This window comes from Carcharodon carcharias, chromosome 13 (assembly GCF_017639515.1).
Source record: "Carcharodon carcharias isolate sCarCar2 chromosome 13, sCarCar2.pri, whole genome shotgun sequence".
Taxonomy (NCBI): Eukaryota; Metazoa; Chordata; class Chondrichthyes; order Lamniformes; family Lamnidae; genus Carcharodon; species Carcharodon carcharias.
Window position 1 is genome coordinate 10,429,352 of NC_054479.1, and position 27,949 is coordinate 10,457,300.

Here is a 27,949-nt window from a genome sequence, read left to right on the forward strand (position 1 = left end):
ATGTACAAATTTGGTCAACGTCAGTGACGCCTACACCCACGCCCATCCCTGCCCCAATTGGCTCTGCCAATGTTAAGTACGGATACTTAATGGTAGAATGATTTGATACAGAAGTTATGCACAAGGAATCATGTTTACAAGTTAGCAGCAGGAGGTACATAAAAGGGTGCTAATTATGTGGGACAGATTGCTGACATGAAGGGTTGTTGGTGGTTACAAGAAGAAACTTTAATGAATTTCAAGAAGGAACTAGCCAGGTGAAGTGGACAGGTTGTTAGATAAACACCAAGGCAATACTGTGGATTAGGTGGACTAGATAGACCAAAAGTAACAGTTGCAGGCTGGAGACCATATACAGATTTCATATGCACAGTACAATTCCTCACAACAATGTTCTAAAAATCCAAATGAACGGTGTATTTGGATCGCTTATCGTTACAAGAGCTTTGACACCTTATTTAGTTTCTCTGTATTTTACACCTTTAACCCTCAAAAATAGCTTTTTCCATTCCATCTCTGAAGTTTGTATATTCCAAATTTGAGGCGTAGTGCGTGCACACGTAACGGGGATTGTTGCGTACATACTGTAGAAATTCTGGAGCTCCTGGTGCAATGACATTGTCTGCCAGCAAAACGGTGCCCTTTCTAAGCAGACCACACTCCTACAGGTAAGGAAAAGAATTCAATCATTGTGAACAAATGCAGAATTTGAGAATTAATAAAGAAACAATATTATTTCAAAATTTATAGTTGTAGTGCCACCAGACCAGTGAAATAAAATGCCTATTTGGAAGGTCTCACATCTCTGCCAGGCTTACCATTGTCAGCTGAACAGACTTGTACAACACTCCAGTCCATAGCTTAACCAATTCAAGGCTGCTTGGTGCCACCCATACAAAGAAATATGTACCATGCCCATCACCTTTTATGTAGATATTATGACTAAATCAAAACAGGTTTCAGGAACAAATCTGACCGTACAGGTCCATAGTTTTTTGTAGTCATTCACAGGATGTCGGCTTCGCTGGGTGGGCCAGTATTTATTACCCATCACTAGTTGCCCTTGAGAAGGTGGTGGTGAGCTGCCTTCTTGCGCCTTGCAGTCCATGCAGTGTAGGTACACCCACAGTGCTGTTATGAAGGGAGTTCCAGGATTTTGACCCCATGACAGTGAAGGAACGGTGATATATTTCCAAGTCAGCATGGTGAATGACTTGGAGGGGAACTTGCAGGTGGTGGTGTTCCCATGTATCTGCTGCCCTTGTCCTTCTCCATGGTAGTGGTCGTGGTTTGGAAGGTATTGTCAAAGGAGCCTTGGTGAATTCCTGCAGTGCATCTTGTGGACGGTACACCCTGTTGCTACTGTGCAACCGTGGTGGTGGGAGTGAATGTTTGTGGATGTGGTGCCAATCAAGTGGGCTGCTTTGTCCTGGATGTTGTCAAGCTTCTTGAGTGTTGTGGGAGCTGCACTCATCCAGGCAAGTGAGGAGTATTCTATCACACTCCTGACTTCCGCCTTGTAGATGCCCTGTCCTACCCAGGGATGGTGATGGTGGTGTCTGGGACATTATCTGTAAGGTATGATCCCATGAGGGAGACTATGTCATGACATGTCTGTGCGACAGCTCTCTTTGGCATTAGCCCCCAGATGTTAGTAAGGAGGACTTTGCAGGGTCGACAGGGCTGAGATTGCTGCTGTTGTTTCCAGTACCTAGGTCGATGCTGAGTAGTCCATCCGGCTTCGTTCCTCCTTTGTGACATTGTAGCGGTTTGTTACAACTGAGTGCCATTTCAGAGTGCATTTAAGAGTCAACCACATTGCTGAGAGTCATGTAGGGTAAGGACGACAGATTTCCTTCCCTAAAGGGCATTAGCGAACTGGATGGGTTTTTACAACAATTGACAATGGTTTCATGGTCATCATTAGACTTTAATTCCAATTTATTGAATTCAAATTCAAACTTGGGTCCCCAGATCATTACCCTGGGTCTCTGGATTCCTGGTCCAGCGACAATACCACTACACCATCGCCTCCCCATGACTCCATACATCATCTTGTAATGCATTTATACAATAGGACTTAGAATCCTAGTCATTAACTTATAGAAATAAATAAACTTATAATTGGCTTTAAACTGATCCTGCATCCCAAACTTTTCGATTTTGAAATGTGTATTCTAATCAGAAAGGGAATCCTGTCCAAAGGGCAACTGGATAAGGGGAGGGTGCTGTTGTTATGAACTTCCACATATTAGAGAATATATAAAAATCAAACCCAAAAATTCTGGAAATACATAGCAAAGTTACTGGTGTCTGGCCTGGTGCTTATTTTCTTTACCTTCGCTCATCCTCTCTTGAAGGCATTAAATCCTCGTTGGTGTTCAGTTCCACAATCTCTAAAACCACACGCAAGTGATTGCAATTTGTGTTTTGGATCTTGATAGCTATTTGATTGCAGGGGACTTAATGTTCTGGCTAACGTTATCCCTCCACCAGCATCACTGGTCATTTGGTCATTGCTGTTTGAGAGTTTAGCTGCTGTTTTTCCTACATCACAACAGTGACTACAATGCAAAAGTATTTAATTGGCTGTGGGATTGGCTGAGACTTTGAGAAGTGCCACATAAATGCAAGACTTTCTTTTCTTTCTATACCCATCCTGACCCAGAAAGAGTGTGTGACTCTGTCATTCCCACAGTGCCACACTTCCTCTAATCCCCTGCCACTGCAGTAATTGATTGGTAATAGCTCAGGAACCCTAGTAAACTACCTAATCTTTGCTCAAATGTACATATTTTGGCTCCTTGCTTTATTAATGTTTTCACTGAGAGCTGAGCTCCCTTCAAGCTTTGATTTTTATTTAGTTATCATTAGCAATAAATACATTGACAGTCTATAGTTTAACAATGTGTTTTTACATTCTCATTCAGATAGAATTGGTTTAAAATGTGCGCTCACAACTTGTGTTATTTTCCCTCGCAAGCATTGGAGAAGGATGAATGTCAGTGTTGAAAATGGTGCTTTCTGAGGGTCGGCACAGATTATTAAATAATCCAGTTGGTATTAATCATACAACATGGAGCTAAAAGGGTTATTAGATTAAAAAGTCACAAGGTTCTCATCATGGGGAAGTGCAAATGAAGGAAATAGCTGCAGAACAGTTAAGGCTCAGTAGCACACTGAAAGCTGGCCAAGTCCTAAACGATATAGCTGCTAGACTGGGTCAGTGGCAGGTGGTGAGGGAACCAACAAGAAGGAAAAGCATACTTGACCTCATCCTCACCAAACTGCCTGCCACAGATACATCTGTCCATGACAGTATCAGCAGGAGTGACCACCGCACAGTCGTTGTGGAGATGAAGTCCTGCCTTCACATTGAGGATACCCTCCATCGTGTTGTGTGATATGACCACTGTGCTAAATGGGTTAGATTTCGAACAGATCTAGCAACTCAAGACTGGGCATCCATGAGGCACTGCAGGCCATCAGCAACAGCAGAATTGTACTCTAACACAATCTGTAACCAAATTGGCCCAGCATATCCCCCACTCTACCATTACCATCAAGCCAGGGGATCAACCCTGGTTCAAAGAAGAGTGCAGGAGAGCATGCCAGGAGCAGCACCAGGCATACCTTAAAATGAGGTGTCAACCTGGTGAAGTTGTAACTCAGGACTACTTGCGTGTCAAACACCAGAAGCAGCAAGTGATAGGCAGAGCTAAGTGATCCCACAACCAACGGATCAGATCTAATCTCCACAGTCCTGCCACATCCAGTTGTGAATTGTGGTGGACAATTAAATAACTCACTGGAGGAGCAGGCTCCACAAATATTCCCATCCTCAATGATGGGGGAGCCCAGCACATCACTGCAAAAGATAAGGCTGAAGAACTTGCTACAATCATCAGCCAGAAGTGCCAAGTGGATGATCCATCTTGGCCTCCTCCAGAGGTCCCCTGCATCACTGATGCCAGTCTTCAGCCAATTCGATTCACTCCATGTGATATCAAGAAACAGCCGAAGGCACTGGATACTGCAAAGACTTTGGGCCCTAACAATATTCCAGCAATAGTATGAAGACTTCTACTCCAGAACTTGCCATGCCCCCAGCCAAGCTGTTTCAGTACAGCTACAACCTGGCTATGTGGAAAATTGCCCAGGTATGTACTGTACACAAAACGCAGAGCAAATCCAACCCAGCCAATTACCACCCCATCAGTCTACTCTCGATCCTCAGTAAAGTAATGGAAGTGGTCATCAACAGTGCTATCAAGCAGCACTTGCTTAGCAATCACCTGCTCACAGACACCCAGTTTGGGTTCTGCCAGGGCCACTCAGCTCCTGACCTCATTCCAGCCTTGGTTCAAACGTAGACAAAAGAGCTGAACTCCTGAGGTAAGGTGAGAGTGACTGCCCTTGACATCAAGGCAGTATTTGACAGTGTGGCATCAAGGAGCCCTAACAAAACTGGAGTCAGTGGGAATCATGGGGAAAACACTCTGCTAGTTGGAGTCATAGCTAGCACATAGGAAGATGGTTGTGGTTGTTGGAGGTCAGTCACCTCAGCTCCAGGACATCACTGCAGGAGTTCCTCAGGGTAGTGTCCTCGGCCCAATCCTCTTCAGCTGCTTCATCAATAACCTTCTTTCCATCATAAGGTCAGAAATGGGGATGTTCACTGATGATTGCACAATGTTCAGCAGCATTCGTGACTCCTCAGATACTGAAGCAGTCCAAGTCCAAATGCAGCAAGTCCAGGACAATATTCAGGTTTGGGCTGACAAGTGGCAAGAATATTCACATCACACAAGTGTCAGACAATGACCATCTCCAACAAGAGAGAATCCAGCCATTGCTCCTTGATGTTCAATGGCATTACCATCACTGACTTCCCCACTATCAACATTCTGGGGATTACCAATGACCAGAAACTGAACTGGACTAGCCATATAAATAGCATGGCTAAAACAGCAGGCCAGAGGCTAGGAATCCTGCGACGAGTAACTCACCTCCTGACTCCCCAAAGCCTGTCCACCATCTACAAGGCACAAGTTAGGAGTGTGATGGAATACACCCCATTTGCCTGGAAGAGTGCAGCTCCCACAACACTCAAGAAGCTTGACACCATCCAGGACAAAGGAACCCGCTTGACTGACACCACATCCACAGACATTCACTCCTTCCACTAACATCGCACAGTAGCAGCAGTGTGTACCATCTACAAGATGCACTGCAGGAATTCACCAAGACTCCTTCGACAGCACCTTCCAAACCCACAACCACAACCAGCTAGAAGGACAAGGGCAGCAGATAGATGGGAACACTGGCACCTGCAAGTTCCCCTCCAAGTCACTCACCATCCTGACTTGGAAATATATTGCCGTTCCTTCACTGTCACTGGGTCAAAACCCTGGAACTCCCTTGCTAACAGCACTGTGGGTGTACCTACACCACAGGGACTACAGAGGATCAAGAAGGCAGCTCACCACCACCTTTTCAAGGGCAAACTAGGGATGGGCAATAAATGCTGGCTCAGCCAATGAAACCCACATCCCATGAATGAATTTTTAAAAAGTATAGTTAAGGGAATAGGGTCCTTTTGCTATATAGATTGCAAGACATAAGCCATCAAAGGTTTGTATAACAGGCTATAATAGGGCAAGATCAAAAATAATGATACAATGTAACAAGTGGGCTTGGCCTAAATAGCCAAGTGGTTATGGTACTGGGTTTGTAACCCCAAGATCAAGAGTTCAAATCTCACAATGGCAAACTATGAAACAATGTAACTTCATCTGAAACAGATGGAAACAGGTTTACTCAAAAAGAGTATCAAGAGTTCAAATCTCACAATGGCAAACTATGAAACAATGTAACTTCATCTGAAACAGATGGAAACATGTTTGTACTCGAAAGAGTTACAATGTAACAAGGCTTAAGAAAGGAATAGACCAACACAGGTGAGACGGATCTCTTAGTAACAAAATGGGCTTATTTCCATGGCTGAATTTAATTCTAACTCAGCAGGGATAAAGTTGTGAGCAGGTTAGTTAGTCAGTGTCATTTTTCTCATTTTCTGTTGAAGGCTTTGAGGGGTATTGTTGGGGTGTAGTGATATTTTGCACCTCAAGGCATTAAGTCAGCCCAACACAATGCTAGACAGTTTTCTTAAAAATTGCAGAAGGGAATATTAACAGGATAAATGTGTATCTGTCCTTATTAATCAGAAACCTGGGATTGGATTAAAGTTTCAATTACTTCTCTAAATGTATACCTCATTACAACAATTTGCATTCATGCAACAGGCTTGCCAGAACAATGGCCAGTTTAATGGCTGTCACTGATATAAGTATGGAAATGATCAGCAGCTTGTGGCAATGGAGAGATACCCCATGTTTGCACTGCTCCATTGTTAGCTTTGTGGAAAAGCTTGTCCTTCATCTTGCCATGAGTTTTATGAATTTGCTGCATCTACACATTGTTGCCCATCAAATGCATAACACAGTTTTTTTAATAAAAGCATTTTTAGCAACTTGAGAATGCTTAAGAACTGATCAACCTCTCTGGCCCAGAACGTGAATAATTAAATGTTGTTCTGTCAAGTTATGAATTGTTGGAGATATTAAAAATATTGAATCTTTCGTGTTAACATTTTATTTCCTTTATCCCACTTCCCTTCCATCTTTATTTCTCTCTCTGTACCTGATTTAACATTGAATTCACTCACTCTAATTATCCGTCCATTCCTTAATTGTTTTTTTTTTCCTCAATCCTGGAATCTCATTGGTTAAGGGGACATACTGTTGGGTCCCTCCATTAATTAAGGTCACTGATATCCTGTTGCCCTTGGCACAGCATTACCAGCTTGTCCTTCCAACAGCTTACAAGCTAAAAGGTGCAGGAGAACATTTAACTAAACAGTCATGCCTTGCTCCAATACATGCCTGCTCAGCATCTTTAATGTGGTCAAGTGTCCCAAGACATTTCACAGGAGCATGGCCAGACAAAATTTGTTCCAAGTTCCCGGAAGATTTTCGTGCTAGAGGAGTAAACAAAGATATAATGTCTCATCCTTTTCAGTATGATAACATTCCAGTGGACATTTATACTGCATGAGTTTAACAGAAGTTAAGTTAAACAGCAAAGCAGTAAAAACAGATGTCTCTTAGTATTAATTCACTAGATTGGAGATCAAACATGGGCACTTCCTATGTACTAATGAGTATTTTTAGCATCTGAGTCAATTAGGAGGCCTTGAATAATTCTTATTATAGGCTGCACAGAGTGACACGCCAATACCTTGCAGTGCTGATCAAAAATATTATGAACCTAATTAATAAACAAAAGTGTTTCACTTTATGATTTTAAATTAACCACTGAATCTTATTTAATGGTGTGTCTTGAGATTTTATCCATACTATTGCTGCTCTGTGAAATTTGAGCTGAGGATTATAAGTGTATCTGCATTCTATTCTTTGTGTGGGTATTAGTGGAAGATGCTCAGCAGATAATTGTCAGTAAAGTTGCAGCTGTTACTTGCCAACCTGGTGTGAGGTGAGGCTGATGTACACGAGGCAGGGCAGAATATTTTTAATTTGCAGAAACAAGGGATCCAGTGTCTATTTTTCACTGCTGTTATACCAATTCCACCAATGGAAAATGATTTAAACCAGAATAGAATATATAGGTAAAAACAAAAAAACTGCAGATGCTGGAAATCCAAAACAAAAACAGAATTACCAGGAAAAACTCAGCAGGTCTGGCAGCATCGGCGGAGAAGAAAAGAGTTGACGTTTCGAGTCCTCATGACCCTTCGACAGAACTTGAGTTCGAGTCCAAGAAAGAGTTGAAATATAAGCTGGTTTAAGGTGTGTGTGTGGGGGGTGGAGAGATAGAGAGAGAGAGAGGTGGGGGGGGGTGTGGTTGTAGGGACAAACAAGCAGTGCTAAAAGCAGATCATCAAAAGATGTCAACGACAATAGTACAATAGAACACATAGGTGTTAAAGTTAAAGTTGGTGATATTATCTAAACGAATGTGCTAATTAAGAATGGATGGTAGGGCACGCAAGTTATAGGTCTGGTGGGGTTTTTTTTAAATAATGGAACTAGGTGGGAAAAGGAAAATCTTTATAATTTATTGGAAAAAAAAGGAAGGGGGAAACAGAAAGGGGGTGGGGATGGGGGAGGGAGATCACGACCTAAAGTTGTTGAATTCAATATTCAGTCCGGAAGGCTGTAAAGTGCCTAGTCGGAAGATGAGGTGTTGTTCCTCCAGTTTGCGTTGGGCTTCACTGGAACAATGCAGCAAGCCAAGGACAGACGTGTGGACAAGAGAGCAGGGTGGAGTGTTAAAATGGCAAGCGACAGGGAGGTTTGGGTCATTCTTGCGGACAGACCGCAGGTGTTCTGCAAAGCGGTCGCCCAGTTTACATTTGGTCTCTCCAATGTAGAGGAGACCGCATTGGGAGCAACGAATGCAGTAGACTAAGTTGGGGGAAATGCAAGTGAAATGCTGCTTCACTTGAAAGGAGTGTTTGGGTCCTTGGATGGTGAGGAGAGAGGAAGTGAAGGGGCAGGTGTTGCATCTTTTGCGTGGGCATGGGGTGGTGCCATAGGTGGGGGTTGAGGAGTAGGGGGTGATGGAGGAGTGGACCAGGGTGTCCCGGAGGGAGTGATCCCTACGGAATGCCGATAAGGGGGGTGAAGGGAAGATGTGTTTGGTGGTGGCATCATGCTGGAGTTGGCGGAAATGACGGAGGATGATCCTTTGAATGCGGAGGCTGGTGGGGTGATAAGTGAGGACAAGGGGGACCCTATCATGTTTCTGGGAGGGAGGAGAAGGCGTGAGGGCGGATGCGCGGGAGATGGGCTGGACACGGTTGAGGGCCCTGTCAACGACCGTGGGTGGAAAACCTCGGTTAAGGAAGAAGGAGGACATGTCAGAGGAACTGTTTTTGAAGGTAGCATCATCGGAACAGATGCGACGGAGGTGAAGGAACTGAGAGAATGGGATGGAGTCCTTACAGGAAGCGGGGTGTGAGGAGCTGTAGTCGAGATAGCTGTGGGAGTCGGTGAGTTTGTAATGGATATTGGTGGACAGTCTATCACCAGAGATTGAGACAGAGAGGTCAAGGAAGGGAAGGGAAGTGTCAGAGATGGACCACGTGAAAATGATGGAGGGGTGGAGATTGGAAGCAAAATTAATAAATTTTTCCAAGTCCCAACGAGAGCATGAAGCGGCACTGAAGTAATCATCGATGTACCGGAGAAAGAGTTGTGGAAGGGGGCTGGAGTAGGACTGCAACAAGGAATGTTCCACGTTCCCCATAAAGAGACAGGCATAGCTGGGGCCCATGCGGGTACACATAGCCACACCTTTTATTTGGAGGAAGTGAGAGGAGTTGAAGGAGAAATTGTTCAGCGTGAGAACAAGTTCAGCCAGACGGAGGAGAGTAGTGGTGGATGGGGATTGTTCGGGCCTCTGTTCGAGGAAGAAGCTAAGGGCCCTCAGACCATCCTGGTGGGGGATGGAGGTGTAGAGGGATTGGACGTCCATGGTGAAGAGGAAGCGGTTGGGGCCAGGGAAATGGAAATTGTTGATGTGACGTAAGGTGTCAGAGGAATCACAGATGTAGGTGGGAAGGGACTGGACACTCCCTTCTCTCTCCCCTTGTCCAGTGCCTTCCCACCTACATCCGTGATTCCTCTGACACCTTACGTCACATCAACAATTTCCAGTTCCCTGGCCCCAACCGCTTCCTCTTCACCATGGACGTCCAATCCCTCTACACCTCCATCCCCCACCAGGATGGTCTGAGGGCCCTTAGCTTCTTCCTCGAACAGAGGCCCGAACAATCCCCATCCACCACTACTCTCCTCCGTCTGGCTGAACTTGTTCTCACGCTGAACAATTTCTCCTTCAACTCCTCTCACTTCCTCCAAATAAAAGGTGTGGCTATGTGTACCCGCATGGGCCCCAGCTATGCCTGTCTCTTTATGGGGAATGTGGAACATTCCTTGTTGCAGTCCTACTCCAGCCCCCTTCCACAACTCTTTCTCCGGTACATCGATGATTACTTCAGTGCCGCTTCATGCTCTCGTTGGGACTTGGAAAAATTTATTAATTTTGCTTCCAATCTCCACCCCTCCATCATTTTCACGTGGTCCATCTCTGACACTTCCCTTCCCTTCCTTGACCTCTCTGTCTCAATCTCTGGTGATAGACTGTCCACCAATATCCGTTACAAACCCACCGACTCCCACAGCTATCTCGACTACAGCTCCTCACACCCCGCTTCCTGTAAGGACTCCATCCCATTCTCTCAGTTCCTTCGCCTCCGTCGCATCTGTTCCGATGATGCTACCTTCAAAAACAGTTCCTCTGACATGTCCTCCTTCTTCCTTAACCGAGGTTTTACACCCACGGTCGTTGACAGGGCCCTCAACCGTGTCCGGCCCATCTCCCGCGCATCCGCCCTCACGCCTTCTCCTCCCTCCCAGAAACATGATAGGGTCCCCCTTGTCCTCACTTATCACCCCACCAGCCTCCGCATTCAAAGGATCATCCTCCGCCATTTCCGCCAACTCCAGCATGATGCCACCACCAAACACATCTTCCCTTCACCCCCCTTATCGGCATTCCGTAGGGATCACTCCCTCCGGGACACCCTGGTCCACTCCTCCATCACCCCCTACTCCTCAACCCCCACCTATGGCACCACCCCATGCCCACGCAAAAGATGCAACACCTGCCCCTTCACTTCCTCTCTCCTCACCATCCAAGGACCCAAACACTCCTTTCAAGTGAAGCAGCATTTCACTTGCATTTCCCCCAACTTAGTCTACTGCATTCGTTGCTCCCAATGCAGTCTCCTCTACATTGGAGAGACCAAATGTAAACTGGGCGACCGCTTTGCAGAACACCTGCGGTCTGTCCGCAAGAATGACCCAAACCTCCCTGTCGCTTGCCATTTTAACACTCCACCCTGCTCTCTTGTCCACACGTCTGTCCTTGGCTTGCTGCATTGTTCCAGTGAAGCCCAACGCAAACTGGAGGAACAACACCTCATCTTCCGACTAGGCACTTTACAGCCTTCCGGACTGAATATTGAATTCAACAACCCCCTTCCTTTTTTTCCAATAAATTATAAAGATTTTCTTTTTCCCACCTATTTCCAGTATTAAAAAAAAACCCAACCAGAGTATACCTTGAGTGCCCTACCATCCATTCTTAATTAGCACATTCGTTTAGATAATATCACCAACTTTAACTTTAACACCTATGTGTTCTATTGTACTATTGTCGTTGACATCTTTTGATGATCTGCTTCTAGCACTGCTTGTTTGTCCCTACAACCACATCCCCCCCCACCTCTCTCTCTCTCTATCTCTCCGCCCTCCACACACACAACTTAAACCAGCTTATATTTCAACTCTTTCTTGGACTCGAACTCAAGTTCTGTCGAAGGGTCATGAGGACTCGAAACGTCAACTCTTTTCTTCTCCGCCGATGCTGCCAGACCTGCTGAGCTTTTCCAGGTAATTCTGTTTTTGTTATAGAATATATAGGGTTGTCTTGAAAGCTCACAAAACAGAATCTATGTCCTGGGACTACTGGTACAGAGAATTTGTGCACATTAAAACTTGGTAAGATTAATCTTTGAATAGAAGTGGAAATGGACTTTTGGGTATATTACTGAACAATGAATTACTGAGTTTGAAGTCATGTAACAGCCGTGGGCTCTGGATGGAATATGATCAGTGCTTTTGTAACTGGTTCATACTAAAAAACAATAAAAGAATTGTCTGTTTCAATTAAGTCAGCAACTGGTAAATAAGTTCTGTAATTCTGTTGAGTAAAAATCATCATGACTTTCCTGTTGCTGTTCAATCTGTAGTTCAGAGGTGTTAACCAAGCATTTCTCTTGTAAACTCCTGTTAATGAAAGACCTTATAAATGGATTAAGTATGCATTTCACTGTAATGATTTGCTTCATTAGTGTGAAATAAAATCAAATTTATTTTTAAGTATAAGCAGATATCCTGTGGCATTGCCCACAGTAATTTATTAATTTATGGGATGTGGACTTCGCTGGCTCGGCCAGCATTTATTACCCATCCCTAATTGCCCTTGAGAAGGTGGTGGTGAGCTGCCTTCTTGAAGCGCTGCAGTCCATGTGGTGTAGGTATACCCACACAATGCTGCTAGGGAGTTCCAGGATCTTGACCCAGCGACAATGACAGAACGGTGATACATTTCCAAGTCAGGATGGTGAGTGACTTGTAGGGGAACTAATGAGTTGGAGGATATACCATTTATGATGAGAAGAATGCAACTCCATGTCATGTACACTGTCTTGTAATACAATCGCTATGATTTAGCATTGCACATGCTCAGAACTCAGTCATAACTATTCCAGTAGCCCATATTCTGGGTCTGCCCATGTGCTCTGGCTTCCAGCCCCAACTATACCTCCACCCCATCTCTCTGTTTCCAATCCTCAGCTCTCTTTTTAGTACTTTTCAAGAGGGTTCTACACTTACCTTGGTGTTTCCAGATGACGATTGCATTTATACAGCGCCTTTAGCATCGTATAACCTCCAAAGGCACTTCACAGGAGTTTATCAGACAAAAATTGACATCAGGCTCCGTAAGGAGATATTAGAATCGGTGACTTGGTCAGAGAGGTAGGTTTTTAGGAGTGACATAGAGGGGAGAAAAGCAGACCACTTTAGGGAGAATATTCCAGAGCTCCCAGTTGAGGTAGCTGAAGGCATGGCAGCCAAGATTGGGACAATGAAAATGATGGACGTGTGTGAGGAAAGAATTCAAGAAGAGCAGAAATCTTGGGAGTGGGAGTTGGTTTGTAGAGCTGGAGGAGGTTACAGAGAAGAAGGGGCCATGGAGGGACTTCAACTGCAAAAATATCCCTCGAGAGTCTAAAGGAGTAGACAGCAATCATCTACTGCTGAAGCATCTAAGCTTTTATCTTCACAGCTACATGGATGTATACCACGAAGCCCTAGGCCACATATTAAGTTTAAATCCCTGTTCCTATTAATTTACCTAAATTTAAAGTTGCTGGTAGCAGATCTTTGTACACTGATTTAAGATCTATTCATTAATGAGACAGTAGTGTTAAAAATACACCTTTCCAAACATATGAGCAAGGCAAACCAGTATCAAAGACTTTGAGGTGCAAATAGGACTGAATTGTCTGAGGTGCTTGGGGCTCCCTCAAGCCGCAGGTTAGACCAGCCTGTCCTGTTGTGCTTGCTGACTGAATTATAACTTGCAGTCGGCAGGTAGAAAAGGAGAGAAAAGGTATCCCAAAAACTGATGGGAAAACTTACCAATGAAGGATGCAGCAAAACAGGAATAACGCCAATCGTCATTCCAGGTTATGGACAAGTCCCGGTGGATCAGGATGATCCTTGCAACAGTCTGAGTGGTCACAACTCTGGATGGATTGGGTCTGTTGGAGCTGTTGCAGGGAGCGTGCAGCATGGGTTAATTGTCAGCAAAGATGAAAGGGGCTGGAGCTTGCTTGAACTGAAATAGGCTGCAGCCAAGTCGGAAGAACCTTGTCATTTGCAAGGGTAAAGTGTCAACAAAGCCAAGCAAAACTCCAATCAACTTCTTCAAATTGAATCACTGGCTCCCAACATAACTTTCAGACTCTGGGAAAAAAATATGTTCCAGGGGTCATCAACACTGCTATGACTCTGAGTAAGGATAAATATTTCATTTAGAGTTGATAAACTTTTATGGATTTCTTATAAATGTTGCTTTTACTGGGAGTTCTTAGTTGTGGGAAAAAATGAAAGGTTACGAATGAAAGTTTCACATTTCCTGAAATGATTTGATAGTTTCCTGTTGCACATCAGTTTCGAATTGGAAGCTTGCAACAAAAAAAATGAATTTCCTGCCGGATGATGCTGAGCAACTGAATCAAACAGATTGGTTTTTATTTGTTTATATTTAATTAATTAGGTATTTGTTATGTTATGTGGAATGTATCGCGCAGAAACAGTCCATTCAGCTCAATTGGCCCATGCTGGTGTTTATACGCCATATGAGCCTCTTCCCACCCTCATCGTCTAACCCTATCAATGTAGCCTTTTATTCTTATCTCCCTCCTGTGATCATCTAGTTTCTCTTTAAAGGCACCTATGCCATTTGTCTCAGCAGACCGGTTTCAAAACTTGCAAGTTGCATGGAGAGAGAAGGGGGGAACCCACTCAGGGTCTTTTTCCCTCAGCGTCTCATTTGCTTGTGCTGGTAACCATAGGGTTAGCTGGATTATTACATGACCCTCTTCAACTGCCCAGTGATCCAAGTAGGTCATGTCTAGTAGATTCTAGTTGCCTGGCTTACATGATTAGATTATATCTGGGTAAATCCTTTCATAGCCAGAGTTCCATTGTCCAGGTAATTAGGTCTACTGGTTTGTCTCCGCCCAATTGAGTACCAAGGTGATTGTCTGGGTGCTTTGTTAATTCGATAGGAGATGGCCCCCATTCGTACTCCTTCAAGGCAATTGTTCTGGTGAGGCTTTGCAGTTAGGTGGTCTCCATTTCCATTGCTTTGGAATGTAGAAGGTACAGTGATGCAAACCTTCAGGTACCTTTGATTGCGATTTCAAGTCAAGTCTTTTTTAAAAATTCAGTTAGTAGCTTCCAGCCAGTAAATTCATACTTTTTTATTTATAAAGCATGATTTTCTAACATTGAAAATTCGTTTTGACCTGGGGTGGGAGCTGAAGTGGTGGCAAGCTGAGAGGGCCAGGTACTCTACATAAAAATATGGTGTGAAGATCGAGATGCCATTGGGTATGTTTGTATGTCAATCATGTATTCAATGTCCTGTGAAGCCAAGTACTCAGTCTGTTTTTTGGTTTCCCCACTCTTTCAGATATAAGTCATTCATTCCAGTTATTCTAATTATTCGTAATCTCTTATATAAATGTAATTCAAATGAGCTTTCATAAATACATCGATGCTCAAATTAAATAAAACGAACTCCAAATTAATGAAATGCACCAAAAAGCAATGTTTCCTGAGAATGCCCTCATTTTCCTTGAACAATAAATATGCCTTCAATGTGTTTCACCCTTTTATAAATTTCTAAAGCTGCTCTGTCTATGTTTCAAGCTGTATTGGTTTGATGCAGAGGAAAAACAGAAGGAAAACAGAACTCTTACCTCCAGGAGTTGGGTGTCGGGTTGATACCTGTCCTTCCAGTGATCAAGGAAAACAAAATCTAAAGTGTCCACCTCGTGCTGCTGCCTCAGTTGAGGAATAATAACTCCAGATGAACCTTCCAAGATCTCCACCTTAATTCATTGGAGCAGGAGACAAATAATGAGATCTATTTTTTTATTATTGATTAGAATAAATAAGAGCCTAGACTGCAGGAAATGGATTGAAATTGACCTCTGCCTTGAGCCCCTGTTGTTGGAAAGCTCCTTCATTGTTGGCTATGGTATCATAGTAACACAGTGCAAGCCTGTTCCTCGCTGTGGGGAATTGAGGCCTTCTGATAGCATTGGCATGAGTTATTGGTCAGCACTTCCACTCAAACAATGGGTTACTCTGGCATTCCTCTCGCCCCATGGTAACATGGCTGCAATATGTGCCATCTACAAGATACACTGTAGCAACTTGCCAATGTTTCTTTCACTGCACCACCACCTTGGAAGTTCCCCTCCAAGCATCAGATACCATTCTGACTTGGAACTATATCCCTGTTCCTTCAATTCCACCGGACCAAAATTCTGGAAGTCCCTCTCTAACAGCGCTGTGGGTGTATCTACAGACTGCAGCTGTTCGAGAAAGTGGCTCACCAAGGGCAGTTAGGAATGGGCAACAAATTTTGACCTTGCCAGCGACACCCACATTACATGAATGAATTGTTTAAAAATCATGAGGGTTGAGGCCCATAGATGCTGGCAACTATTCTGCTTACCACCAACTATTCTTTCTTCAAGTGAGTCCAGGATCAGTGATGAAGCCTCAGTCATTTACCACCTATACAAATGACTTATGAGAAGATACAGAAAGTAATTTATCTAAGTTTGCCGATGACACAAAGTTAGGTGGGAATGTAAGCTGAGAGGAAGACAGAGTCAGCAAAGCAACATAGACCGAAACACGATGACAGATGGAGTATAATATGAAGTATGAGGTTGTTCACTTTGGTCATAAGAACAGAAAAGCAGAATCTTTTTAGCAGCTGTGAAACTTATACATGTTGATGCTTGTATAAGGAACACCAACTTAGCATCCAGGTACAGCAAGTAATTAGGAAAGCAAATGACATGTTGGCTTTTATTGCAAAGGGATTGGAGTACAAGAATAAAGAAATCTTGCTACATGTATGAGGCTTTTGTAAGACCACACCTGCAATACCATGTGCAATTTTGGTCTTTGTATTTAAGGAAAGATATAACTTGTATTGGAGGCATTATTGGGAAGAAGGTGGGGGATGGTGGTGACATATGGTTATGTCACTGGACTGGCAATGCAGAGGCCTTGGTGAATGTCCTGGGGATATGGATTCAAATCCCACAATGGCAGCTGGTGGAATTTAAATTCAGCTAATAAACCTGGAATTAAAAGCTTGTCTCAGTAAAAGTGACCATAAAACTATCATTAATTGTCATTAAAAACCCATCTGGTTCACTTTAGGGAAGGAAATCTGCTGTCCTTATCTGGTCTGGCCAACATGTGCCTCTGTACCCACAGCAACATAGTTGACTCCTAACTACCCTCTGAAAAGGCCCAGCAAGCCAATCAGTTATATCAAACTACTATAGAGTCAAAAAGGAATTAAACCATAGACCAACCAGCATCGACATGGCTGTGTGTGCCATCGTTGACCCCACGAAGTCATTCTTGCTGACCTCTGGGGCCTTGTGTCAAAATTGGGAGCGCTATCCCACAGACTAGCAACTGCCTGACAGTCATACTCATGGAATCACACCTTATTACGTCCCTGACAGTACCATCACCATCCCTTGTTTTATCCTGCCCCAGAGACAGGACAGACCTGCCAGAGGCGGTAGCACAGTGGTATATAGTCAGGAGGGAGTTGACCTGGGAGTCCTCAACATTGACTCTGGACCCCCATGAAGTCTCATGTCAAATATAGGCAAGGAAACCTCTGGCAGGTTACCACATACCACCCATCCTCAGCTGACTGAATCAATATTCTGCCATGTTGAACATCACTTGGAAAAAGCACTTAGGATGACAAGAACACAATGTACTCTGGGTGGGGGACTTCAATATCCATCACCAAGAGTGACTTGGTAGCACCACTACTGACTGAGCTGGCTGAGTCCTAAAGGACATAACCGCTAGACTGGGTCTGTGGCAGGTGGTGAGGGAACCAACAACAGGGAAAACCCTATTTGACCTCATCATCACCAATCTACTTGCTGCAGATGCATCTGTGCATGACGGTATTTGTAGGAATGGCCACCGCACAGTCTATGTGGAGATGAATTCGTGTCTTCACATGGAGGATACCATCCTTTGTGTTGTGCGGCATGATCACCATAGATTTCGAACAGATCGAGCAACTCAAAACTGGCCATCCATGGGGCTTTGTGGGCCATCAGCAGCAGAATTGTATTCAACCACAATCTATAACGTCATAGCCCCCACTGTACAATTACCATCTATTTGAGGAATCAGCTCTGGTTCACTGAAGAATACATGATGACACTGCCAAGTGCAGCAGCAGGCATACCTAAAATCAAGGTGTCAACCTGGTGAAGCTACAACACACACTACTTGGCATGTAAGTAGTCCTAAGCAGCAAGCAATAGATAGATCTAAGCGATCCCACAATCAATAGATGAGATCTAAGCTCTGCAGTCCTGCCACATCCAGTTTTGTATGGTGATGGACAATTAAATAACCAACTGGAGGACGAGACTCCATAAATAACCGCATCCTCAATGATGGGGGAGCCCAGCACATCAGTGCAAGAGACTATGCATTTGTAACCCTCTTCAGCCAGAAATACCGAGTGGATGATCCATCTCTGCCTCCTCTAGCGGTCCCCAATATCACAGATGCAAGTCTTCAGCCAGTTAAATTCACTCCACGTGACATCAAGAAATTGCTGAAGGTATTGGATACTGCAAAGACTATGGGCCTTGACAATATTCCGGCAGTGGTATTGAAGACGTGCTCCAGAACTTGCTGCGGCCCTAGCCAAGCTGTTTCAATACAGCTGCAACACAGGTATCTACCTACCAATGTGGAAAATTGCTAAGGTATGTAGTGTCCACAAAAAGCAGCATAGATCCAACCTGGCCAATTACTGCCCTATAGTCTACTCTCGATCATCAGAAAAGTGATGGAAGGTGTCATCATCAGTGCTGTCAAGTGGCACGAACTCAGCAATAACCTGCTCACTGATGCTCAGTTTGGGTTCCACTAGGACTGCTCAGCTCCTGATCTCAATACAGCCTTGGTTCAAGCATGGACAAAAGAGCTGAACTTCTGGAGGTGAGGTGAGTGTGACTGTCCTTGACATCAAGGCAATATTTGACCGAGTGTGGCATCAAGGAACCCTAGAAAAACTGGAGTCAATGGGAATCAGGGAAAACTCCCCGCTAATTGGAGTCATACTTTGTGCAAAGAAAGATGGTTGTGGTTGTTGGAGGTAAATCACCTCACTCTCAGGACATCACTGCAGGTGTTCCTCAAGGTAGTGTCCTAGGCACAACCATCTTCAGCTGCTTCATCAATGATTTTCCCTCCATCATAAAGTCAGAAGTAGGGATGATTGCACAATGTTCACCATTTGGCAGTATTCAGATACTGAAGCAGTCAGTGTCCATATGCAGCAAGACTTGGACCGATAAGTGCCAAGTTACATTCATGCTACACAAGTGCCAGGCAGTGACCACCTCCAATAATAGAAAATTCAACCATCTCCTCTTGATATTCAATGGCGTTAACATTGCTGAATCCACTACTTTCAACATCCTGTGGGTTACCATTGACCAGAACTGAACCAGCCATATTGTGGCTACAAGAGCATGTCAGAAGCTGGGAATCCTGCAGCAACTAATTCACCTCCTGACTCCCCAAAGCCTGTCCACCATTTACAAGGCACAAGTCAGGAGTGTGATGGAATACTGTCCACTTGACTGGATGAGTGCAGCTCCCACAACACTCAAGAGGCTGGACACCATCCAGGACACAGCAGTCTGCTTGATTGGCATCTCATCCACCACTTTAAACACTCATTCCTTCCACCATAGATGCACAGTGGCAGCAGTGTGTACCATCTACAAGATGCACTGCAGCAACCAACTAGAGCCTCTTCACTTTCCAAATCCACAACCTCTACCACCTAGAAGGACAAGGGCAGCAGATACAGGGAACAACACCCCCTGCAAGTTCCTCTCCAAGCCACTCACCCATCCTGACCTGGAACTACAACACTGTGTCTTTACTGGCACTGGGTCAAAATCTTGGAACTCCCTCCCTAACAGCACTGTGGTTGTACCTAAACCACACGGACCGCAGCAGATCAAGAAGGTGACTCACCACCTTCTCAAGGGCAAATAGGGATGGGCAATAAATGCTGGCCTGGCCAGTGATGCCCGCCTCCCATAAATTAATTTTATAAATGTATATTTCAAATAAATAGAATGTAAAGGAATTGCAAAGAGAGTTTTTAATGAAATTATTGAATTTCTCTTTGGGCTTTACCTTGTCCTCAACACCAGCAAAGCAGAAGATCTGTTTTGCAATGTTTACATTGGCTGGGTTGAACTCAATGGTCAGTAAACGAGCACCAGGTTTAAGCACAAGGACCATGCGCAAGGCTGAGTAACCGCAATATGTCCCCAGTTCCAAGACGGTTAATGGATTTGCCTCCTCCAACACTTTGTCCAAGATTGCACCTGCATATAAATGCATAACAGTTACAACACGGAAACAGGGTATTCAGCCAGTCAGTCTGTGTTAGCATTCATCCTTCACACAAGCAAGTTATTCTCATCACATTTACCCAGTATGTTCCCATATACCTTCAACCCCTTTTCTTCATGCAGGTATCAAGTGAAAAATTATAGTGTTTCTCTACAACTTCTTGCTATAGGTTATTTCTTTAGACGGGTTGGGTAAGTAAACTGTGAGCCACAGATTGCCTGTTAAGCATTCATTAATTTATTTCAATCATGTCTTAATGTTCAATGTCCTAAAAACTGACCCCAGAGCAACATAAATTAGCTGCTGCATTTTCAAGGATTTTGAGGATTTATTTGTGGCATTTAAAATAACTTTTGTTAGAAGTTTTGCTGATTCATTTTCATTAATATTTGGTTCCCTTTGCAGGAGTTTTACGCTTGGTCATCATTGACCAGGAGAGGGTAGGATGCTCTGGACTACAGGCATTTCCAGATGCTGCTTAGGTGGATTGAGCTGAAATGTCAGGCAATTTCACACATTCTATCTTAGCTTTCTCCCCTACCCAACTCAACCCTTTGCTACTGTGTAATGTGGAATACCCTCAGCAGTTTCATGAGTGTTTTACTGGATTTTTCTTTTGTTGAATTTGTAATTAAAGTTGCCTAGTTTTCCATCTCTTTCTGTGCTGAAGGCCATGATTCGTGAAGGGGTATCCCACTGTGGGTACCACGGTGATCACTGTTCATGTGTGAGCTTAAAACAGACAATTTAATTGTGGGGGACTTTGTAGTTTAATCTTCAAAGTCCATACAGGCACACTTTTCACCAGATGGAATTGGACAATTGTTACAAACAGGGACTTTAGTTGAATTCCTTTTGTCAAATCAGCCCACTTAAACCAATTGTAGGTCCCATTGTTGCCATTCTGAAGAGATCAGCTAACTAAGCACAGACATGGGACCTTCCCTCCTTGCATCGCTTGGATTGTACTGGGATGTTTCTAAGCTTTTTGCCTTCATCAACTACTCTTGTGAAAACTCTAAAACATTCTGCCATAGGTTGTGAGGCAAGAAGTAACAATGCAGAATTATGTGGCTGTACATTATCCTTCCTTGCTCAGTAACACACATTTATTATGAATATTTTAATCTTATTTACGAACGTGGGCTTTCATAATGATACCCTTGTACCTTTTCCTTTCTGGAAACCAGTTTTCTCAAAGCATGTTGTGATCAAAAGATAAATTATTCTGCGATCATATCAGTTTTTTATATATTGAATTTGGCAGGCAATCTTCAATGTCCCTTGACTCAGCCTACCCAGTAGATAGCTGCCATGGTAACAGATGGGAACACTGAACTCCGCTCCACATTTCAGTTAAAATACATTGCCTTCTTGGATGGTTCATTTATCATGTATGTCATTTATTATTTAAGGCATGGACCCCACACAGATTTTTTCACTTGAGTCCAGAATAACCTGGCAACTCATCGAAACAACATGTCTGAAAACCCAAACTACTTCGACAAGGTCATATTGATCACACACCAAAAAAAAAAGGCTCTCCTGAAATCTTGCATTGAAGGAACTTTTTTTCACAATAGAGTGAATTGAAATTGAGGAATCATAGTTTGGTATTTTGGTTGTGATAGTGGGTTCAGTTTTGATCCAACTTAGTTATTTTGCACTTCTTGACAAGGACCGTGATGAATCAAGTGATGTTGTGCCCGTGTAGACTGTCCAGCACTCATGTGAAGCTTTGTTCACAAATAAAACTGCATTCATCTGGCAGCAATTTGTACATCACTCGGTGGAGTCAGCATGCCTGGGCTAGGGACAAGATGACTCAGTCAGGGTTCCAGTTTTTTATTGCATCATGGAATGGGTACAGCGCAGGAGGAGGCTATTTGGCCTATTGAGCCTGTGCCTGCTCTGCATGAGCAATTTAACTTGTGCCTTTCCTCAGTCCTTTCCCCATAGCTCTACAAATGTTCTCCTTTCAGGTGGTTACCCAATTCCCTTCTGAAAGCCATGATTAAATCTGCCTTTTCAGACAGTGCATTCCAGATTGCAACCACTCGCTGCAGAAGAGTTTTTTCTCATGTCGCCTTTGATTGATTGTTTTGTCAATCACCTTAAATCCGTGTCCTTCCACCAATAGGAACAGTTTCTCTCTATCTGTTCTATGTAGATGCCTCATGATTTTGTCCAGCTCTATCAAATCTTCTCTAAGGCAAAGAACTGCAGCTTCTTCAGTCTTTCTTTTTAAATGAAGCCCCTCATCCCTGATTCTCATCTTTTCTGCACCTCCTCTAATCTCTCCTCATTGCTTTGCAGGAATGCAACACCCTGGTATGTTCCTGGCTGCCAAGGCCATGAAGCTGACACCTCTAGGTGGGAAGGCTGTCCACCTACAAATGTAATATTCTTGATCGGACCTGTATTTTTCACATGTTCACTGCTTTGAGTCATAGGAAAGAATGCATTCTGTCCAAGGATAAGATAGGGTATTAAAGCAGAAAATGTTGGAAATACTCAGCAGGTCAGGCAGTATCTGGAGGGAGAAACAGTTAACCTTTCAGGTCTGATGAAAGGTTGCAGACCGGAAATGTTAATTTTGTTTCTCTCTCCATTGATGCTGCCGAGCCTGCTGGCTATTTCCAGTATTTTCTGGGTTTTTTTTCAGATTTCCAGCATCTACAGTATTTTGCTTTTGATAAAATAGTGTATGCAACATGGTTATCTTGTGATAGATTATAGCAATTTTTAATTTAGCTTCAGTTTTTTTCTCTCTGGCAACTTTAGGTCTATTATCTACAAAAAATAGTTTAAGGATTTTGTCATTGTGGAGCTCTTCCCAGAATCAACCTGCTTTTCATCTCTCCAAACAATGAGCATTTAAAAATGCAATGTTGCATTGTCGAGGGTTCATGCCATTGTCGTTGTCCCACCAGGGGAGGGGACATAGCAGGGCCGACCGTGGTGTCCCAGGATTGTGCCTCAGTTCTCACTCCACAACCACTGCATGTTGCTTTCAACTTCAGGTTTCTATATCCCACCCTTGGGAGTACAGAGGGAAATGGAAGTCTATGTGGCTGATCAGCTACCTTGCTAAGAGCTGATAGCAGTTTCTTTTCTAACCTCAACTTTCTCTTGGGTAATTAAAGGGGAGCATGTAAATGTAGTATCCTTGAATTTCTGAAAGGCCTTCAATACAGGTGCCACACAACAAGCTTAATGTGCAAGATAAGAAATCATGGAGTTGGAGTAATATATTAGCATGGGGGATAGAGGATTGATTATGGACAGGAAGCAGAGTAGGGATAAACAGAGCATTTTCAAATTGGTGGGCTGTAACTACAGTTCTGCAAGGATCAGTGCTCAAATTTTTTTACTAATTCATTCACAGATGTGGGCTTGGCTGGCTGGGCCAGCATTTATATTCTATGTAGATGATTTAGATGAAGAGACCAAAAGTAATGTATAAAAACAAAAAACTGCGGATGCTGGAAATCCAAAACGAAAACAGAATTACCTGGAAAAACTCAGCAGGTCTGGCAGCATCAGCGCAGAAGAAAAGAGTTGACGTTTCGAGTCCTCATGACCCTTCAGCAGAACTGGGTGAATCCAAGGAGAGGGGTGAAATATAAGCTGGTTTAAGGTGGGTGGGGGGAGAGAAGTGGAGTGGGGTGGTGTGGTTGTAGGGACAAGCAAGCAGTGATAGGAACAGATAATCAAAAGATGTCACACAAAAGAACAAAAGAACACAGTGGTGTTGAAGTTGGTGATATTATCTAAACTAATGTGCTAATTAAGAATGGATGGTAGAGCACTCAAAGTATAGCTCTAGTAGAGGTGGGGGGCATAAAAGATTGAAAAATAATGGAAATAGGTGAGAAAAGAAAAATCTATATAAATTATTGGAAAAAACAAAAGGAAGGGGGAAGAAACAGAAAAGGGGTGGGGATGGAGGAGGGAGTTCAAGATCTAAAGTTGTTGAATTCAATATTCAGTCCGGAAGGCTGTAAAGCGCCTAGTCGGAAGATGAGGTGCTGTTCCTCCAGTTTGCATTGGGCTTCACTGGAACAATGCAGCAAGCCAAGGACAGACATGTGGACAAGAGAGCAGGGTGGAGTGTTAAAATGGCAAGCGACAGGGAGGTTTGGGTCATTCTTGCGGACAGACCGCAGGTGTTCTGCAAAGCGGTCGCCCAGTTTACATTTGGTCTCTCCAATGTAGAGGAGACCGCATTGGGAGCAACGAATGCAGTAGACTAAGTTGGGGGAAATGCAAGTGAAATGCTGCTTCACTTGAAAGGAGTGTTTGGGCCCTTGGACAGTGAGGAGAGAGGAAGTGAAGGGGCAGGTGTTGCATCTTTTGCGTGGGCATGGGGTGGTGCCATAGGTGGGGGTTGAGGAGTAGGGGGTGATGGAGGAGTGGACCAGGGTGTCCCCAAAGGGAATGATCCCTACGGAATGCCGCCAGGGGGTGAAGGGAAGATGTGATTGGTGGTGGCTTCATGCTGGAGTTGGCGGAAATGGTGGAGGATGATCCTTTGAATGCGGAGGCTGGTGGGGTGATAAGTGAGGACAAGGGGGACCCTATCATGTTTCTGGGAGGGAGGAGAAGGCGTGACGGCGGATGCACGGGAGATGGGCCGGACACAGTTGAGGGCCCTGTCAAAGTAATGTATCTAAGTTTGCTGACTATGCAAAGCTAGGTGGAAATGTAAACTGAGTAGGAGGAGACAGGATGCAAAGAGAAAGAGTCCAGTTAAGTGAGTAAGCAACAAGGTGGCAGATGGAGTATAATGTGAGGAAGCATGAGGTTACTCCCTTTGGCCATAAGAATAGAAAAGCAGAAGAATTTTTAAAAGGCATGATTTGTATAAAGGTTGATGTTCACAGAGGCTTGGGTGCATTCACACAAGGAACACAAAAATGTTAACATGTAGGTGCAGCAATTAGGAAGGCAAGTGGGTCTTACTTGCAAGGCAACTGGAGTACAAGAATAAGGAAGTCTTGCTTGCACTGTGAGCAGTTTTGGTCACCATATCTAAGGGAGAATATATTTGTCTTGAAAGTAATACAGCAAAGTACACTAGATTGGTCTCTTGGATGAGAGGCTGAGTAAATTGGGATCTATACTTTCTGGAATTTAGAAGAATGAGAGATGATCTCATTGAAACACAAAAGATTATGAAGGAACTTGATAGGTTAGACACTGAGGAAGTTGCTTCCCCCTGGGTGGGGAATCTGGAACATGGGGACACACTTCAAGATAAATGGTTGATCCTTTGGGACTGAGATAGGAGAATTTTCTTCACAAAGGGCTGTGAATCTTTGCAATTCTCTACCCCAGATGTTTGTGGATGTGTCATCATTGAATATATTTAAGGTTAAGATAGATTATTGACATCTCAAGGAATCAAGGGATATGGGGAGCTTGAAGGAAAGTGGAACTGAGGCAGAAAATCATCCATGATTGCACTGAATGGCAGAGTTCGAGGAGCCACGTGGTCTACTCCTCCTATTTCTTATGTTCGTCTAACTTAAGGCTTGAAATTCATTTTCAAAGAATTGTCAAAGCTTTATGTCAATTTGGACCCCAATCCTGAAATGTTTCATTATTAAAATGCAAAAGAAAACACATCCATGCTGCGAAATATTTAACTTCTACACGGTGAAAATCCAACAAAACACTGCATCTGGTTTTTTTTCCTCTTGAAGAGCACATTTGTTTTAAGAATTTCGAAAACTCTGAGCTGCTAACATATCTTTAATATTTCGTTTGAGGAAGAAAATACTTGGTAACCTTTGAGCTGTGCAGTATTGTTTTAGGTAGGGGTGGATCATCATCCAAATAGAAATGTTGTTAAATTAATTTCTCCAGAATACTGGTTTTCAATTTAGTTATTGCGTTTTGCAAGAATCAAGTTGCATTTTTTTTCCCGTGTCCCCACCCCCCTCCCCACCCCCCCTGCTTGAAGCACCTTTGAACATCTTTTTACATTAAAGGCTCAAGATAAATGATAGTTGCCATTATATCATTAGAGTTTGGGCTGTGTCAAATTTCTGGCCAAGTGTACAAAGGGATGGTACATTATGGGTAAAATGAAGACCTTACAGCCAAAACCAATGTGTTTAACTTGCAAGGGTAAAATGGGATCTTAGATTATTTTCGAAATAAAATTTTACCTTTTTCATCCCCTACATTCATTGCCCACTCTTTCTCTCTGCAGTATTTGTCGATCTTGTCCACCACACTCCTTGCATCACCTTTCACAGCATTTTGCAACACGAATTCTAAAATTCTGTCCTCCTTGCTTTTTCCGGTTATGAGCCGTGCCATTTTCTCTTTCAGGACCGCATGCCAGAAAATTGCAACTGTGATGTTGCTCCCAGCCAGAATAGGGAACAGTAAGAGGAGTAGACTTGCCACGAAGGTGCCAAGGATTGTGAGATACTCCAGCATCTAGGGAGGGAAAAATACACACACACACACACACCTACATATGTGTACAAAAGATACAAGCCTGATCTAAATTAATTATATTAATTAAATAATTATAATTTATCACCATGATAACTTGTAAGAAATCAAGCGTGGACAGCAGCTGAATTTAGTCACCCGCCCCATTTGAGTCTGATTGAAATCAACGGGCCCTGCATCCCAGGAATTTAACGTAGATTAATATCGCTGCTGACACTGAAGTTGTTGTCACAGAGGGGACTATGAAGGATTTAGTTGCACTGTATAGCATTGCAGTTCCTGCAGATGCACAGACAGCAGTAGCAGTTTTCTACCATCTATTTCAGTCCATGCCAATGCTAACCTGCCAACTGTTAGTTTGAATAGTTAATTTTAATCTTGTGTGTAGAAATTAACAGTGATCAGTAGGGGAAAAGACCAGAGGATTGCAAACTCTGGACATATTCGAGGAGGTTTCATCACATAGCTTCCCACCTCCAGCAGCGTCACCCAATTAAGCAAACTTCTAAAATCCTTGGACTATATTTTTATAACTAATTAAAATGGAAACTACACATAACTAAATGTCCCCAACGATTTTTTTTTCCGTCCCGGGTTGCTGGCAGCAGTCCCTGAAGATTAATCTCCAATTTCTGGAGACTCCAGGTTCCAATCCTGGACGGTTGGAAATCCTCACATAACCTCAACAACCTGGCCTTCCGCAGCCAGAATCTGAACATGAAAAGTAATTGATTGCCAGTCAGAAGAAAGGTGCTTCTTACCTAGCGAAATCAACCTTAAACAGTGATTTTTTGTTTTTGTTTTCCAACCGCAGCACTGCATTATTGGCTGTTCACTTTGGAGGTTTTGTTTCATTGTCTATTGTCTATTTGTACATTGTCTATTCGTAATTCCCGGACAAATCCCTCCCCTCCAGTGCCACCATTTCCCTTTAATGCAGTCCCTTGGATTAATTTTTTTTTAAAAAAATACGTTTGTGTTTTATTTGCTCAGCAAGGGAGCTGGTGTTTCAGGAGCGGTGCTTCCCTGAACCCCCTGTTGCCGCGGATACTTCCTGAAATCCCACTAGCAAGAATAAATAACAACGTGCGCTCACGGAAATACCAAAGTGCGTGTTCCAAAAGTGATCTCTCTCTAAATCGTAATCACATCACTCCCAAAATGTGAGTGCCTTTAAACCAATAATTATGTCAAGGCTATAAGAACAATCAATTAAGCCGTTCTGATGTTTACACCCTGAGCGATAGAAGGTAAATTCTGGACCACTATTGTATAACAGATTTATCACTCATGTCACGCAGTAATAATATTGGGATGCAGGACTGGATCCCCTTAACTAAATTACTTCCTTATAAAGAAAAATAAATGTACAGCCTAAGCAACCTGTATTTATCACAAGAAGGTACATTTACAATTGGTAATTACCTTTATGGAAGGAGAATTGTTCAGATCCAGTCCACCTTATTCAAAACAAGCTGGTTTTTAAAGATCATGTTTGGGTAGAGCTTCTGTTTGCC

General features: G+C 43.4%; 1 protein-coding gene across 1 annotated transcript; it reads right to left on the reverse strand.

The window, feature by feature from the left end:
• Positions 1-215: 215 nt before the first annotated feature.
• LOC121286337 (catechol O-methyltransferase-like) lies at positions 216-27,949 on the reverse strand. Its single transcript, XM_041203420.1, has 5 exons — positions 27,858-27,949; positions 26,138-26,414; positions 19,740-19,933; positions 15,206-15,337; positions 216-662 (listed from the first exon to the last, which is right to left on the reverse strand). The coding sequence occupies exons 2-5, from the start codon at positions 26,412-26,414 to the stop codon at positions 483-485; spliced, it is 783 nt and encodes a 260-aa protein (XP_041059354.1). The 5' UTR covers positions 27,858-27,949; the 3' UTR covers positions 216-482.

What these genes read in the sequence shown, in the direction of transcription:
- LOC121286337 (XM_041203420.1), bottom strand. Translation starts at nt 26,414, where the DNA reads ATGCTGGAGTATCTCACAATCCTTGGCACCTTCGTGGCAAGTCTACTC. An exon ending in GAATGTAGGGGATGAAAAAG is followed by an intron (nt 19,934 to 26,137) that starts GTAAAATTTTAT and finishes ATTTATATGCAG; the next exon opens with GTGCAATCTTGGACAAAGTG. An exon ending in CCGACACCCAACTCCTGGAG is followed by an intron (nt 663 to 15,205) that starts GTAAGAGTTCTG and finishes CCTTACCTGTAG; the next exon opens with GAGTGTGGTCTGCTTAGAAA.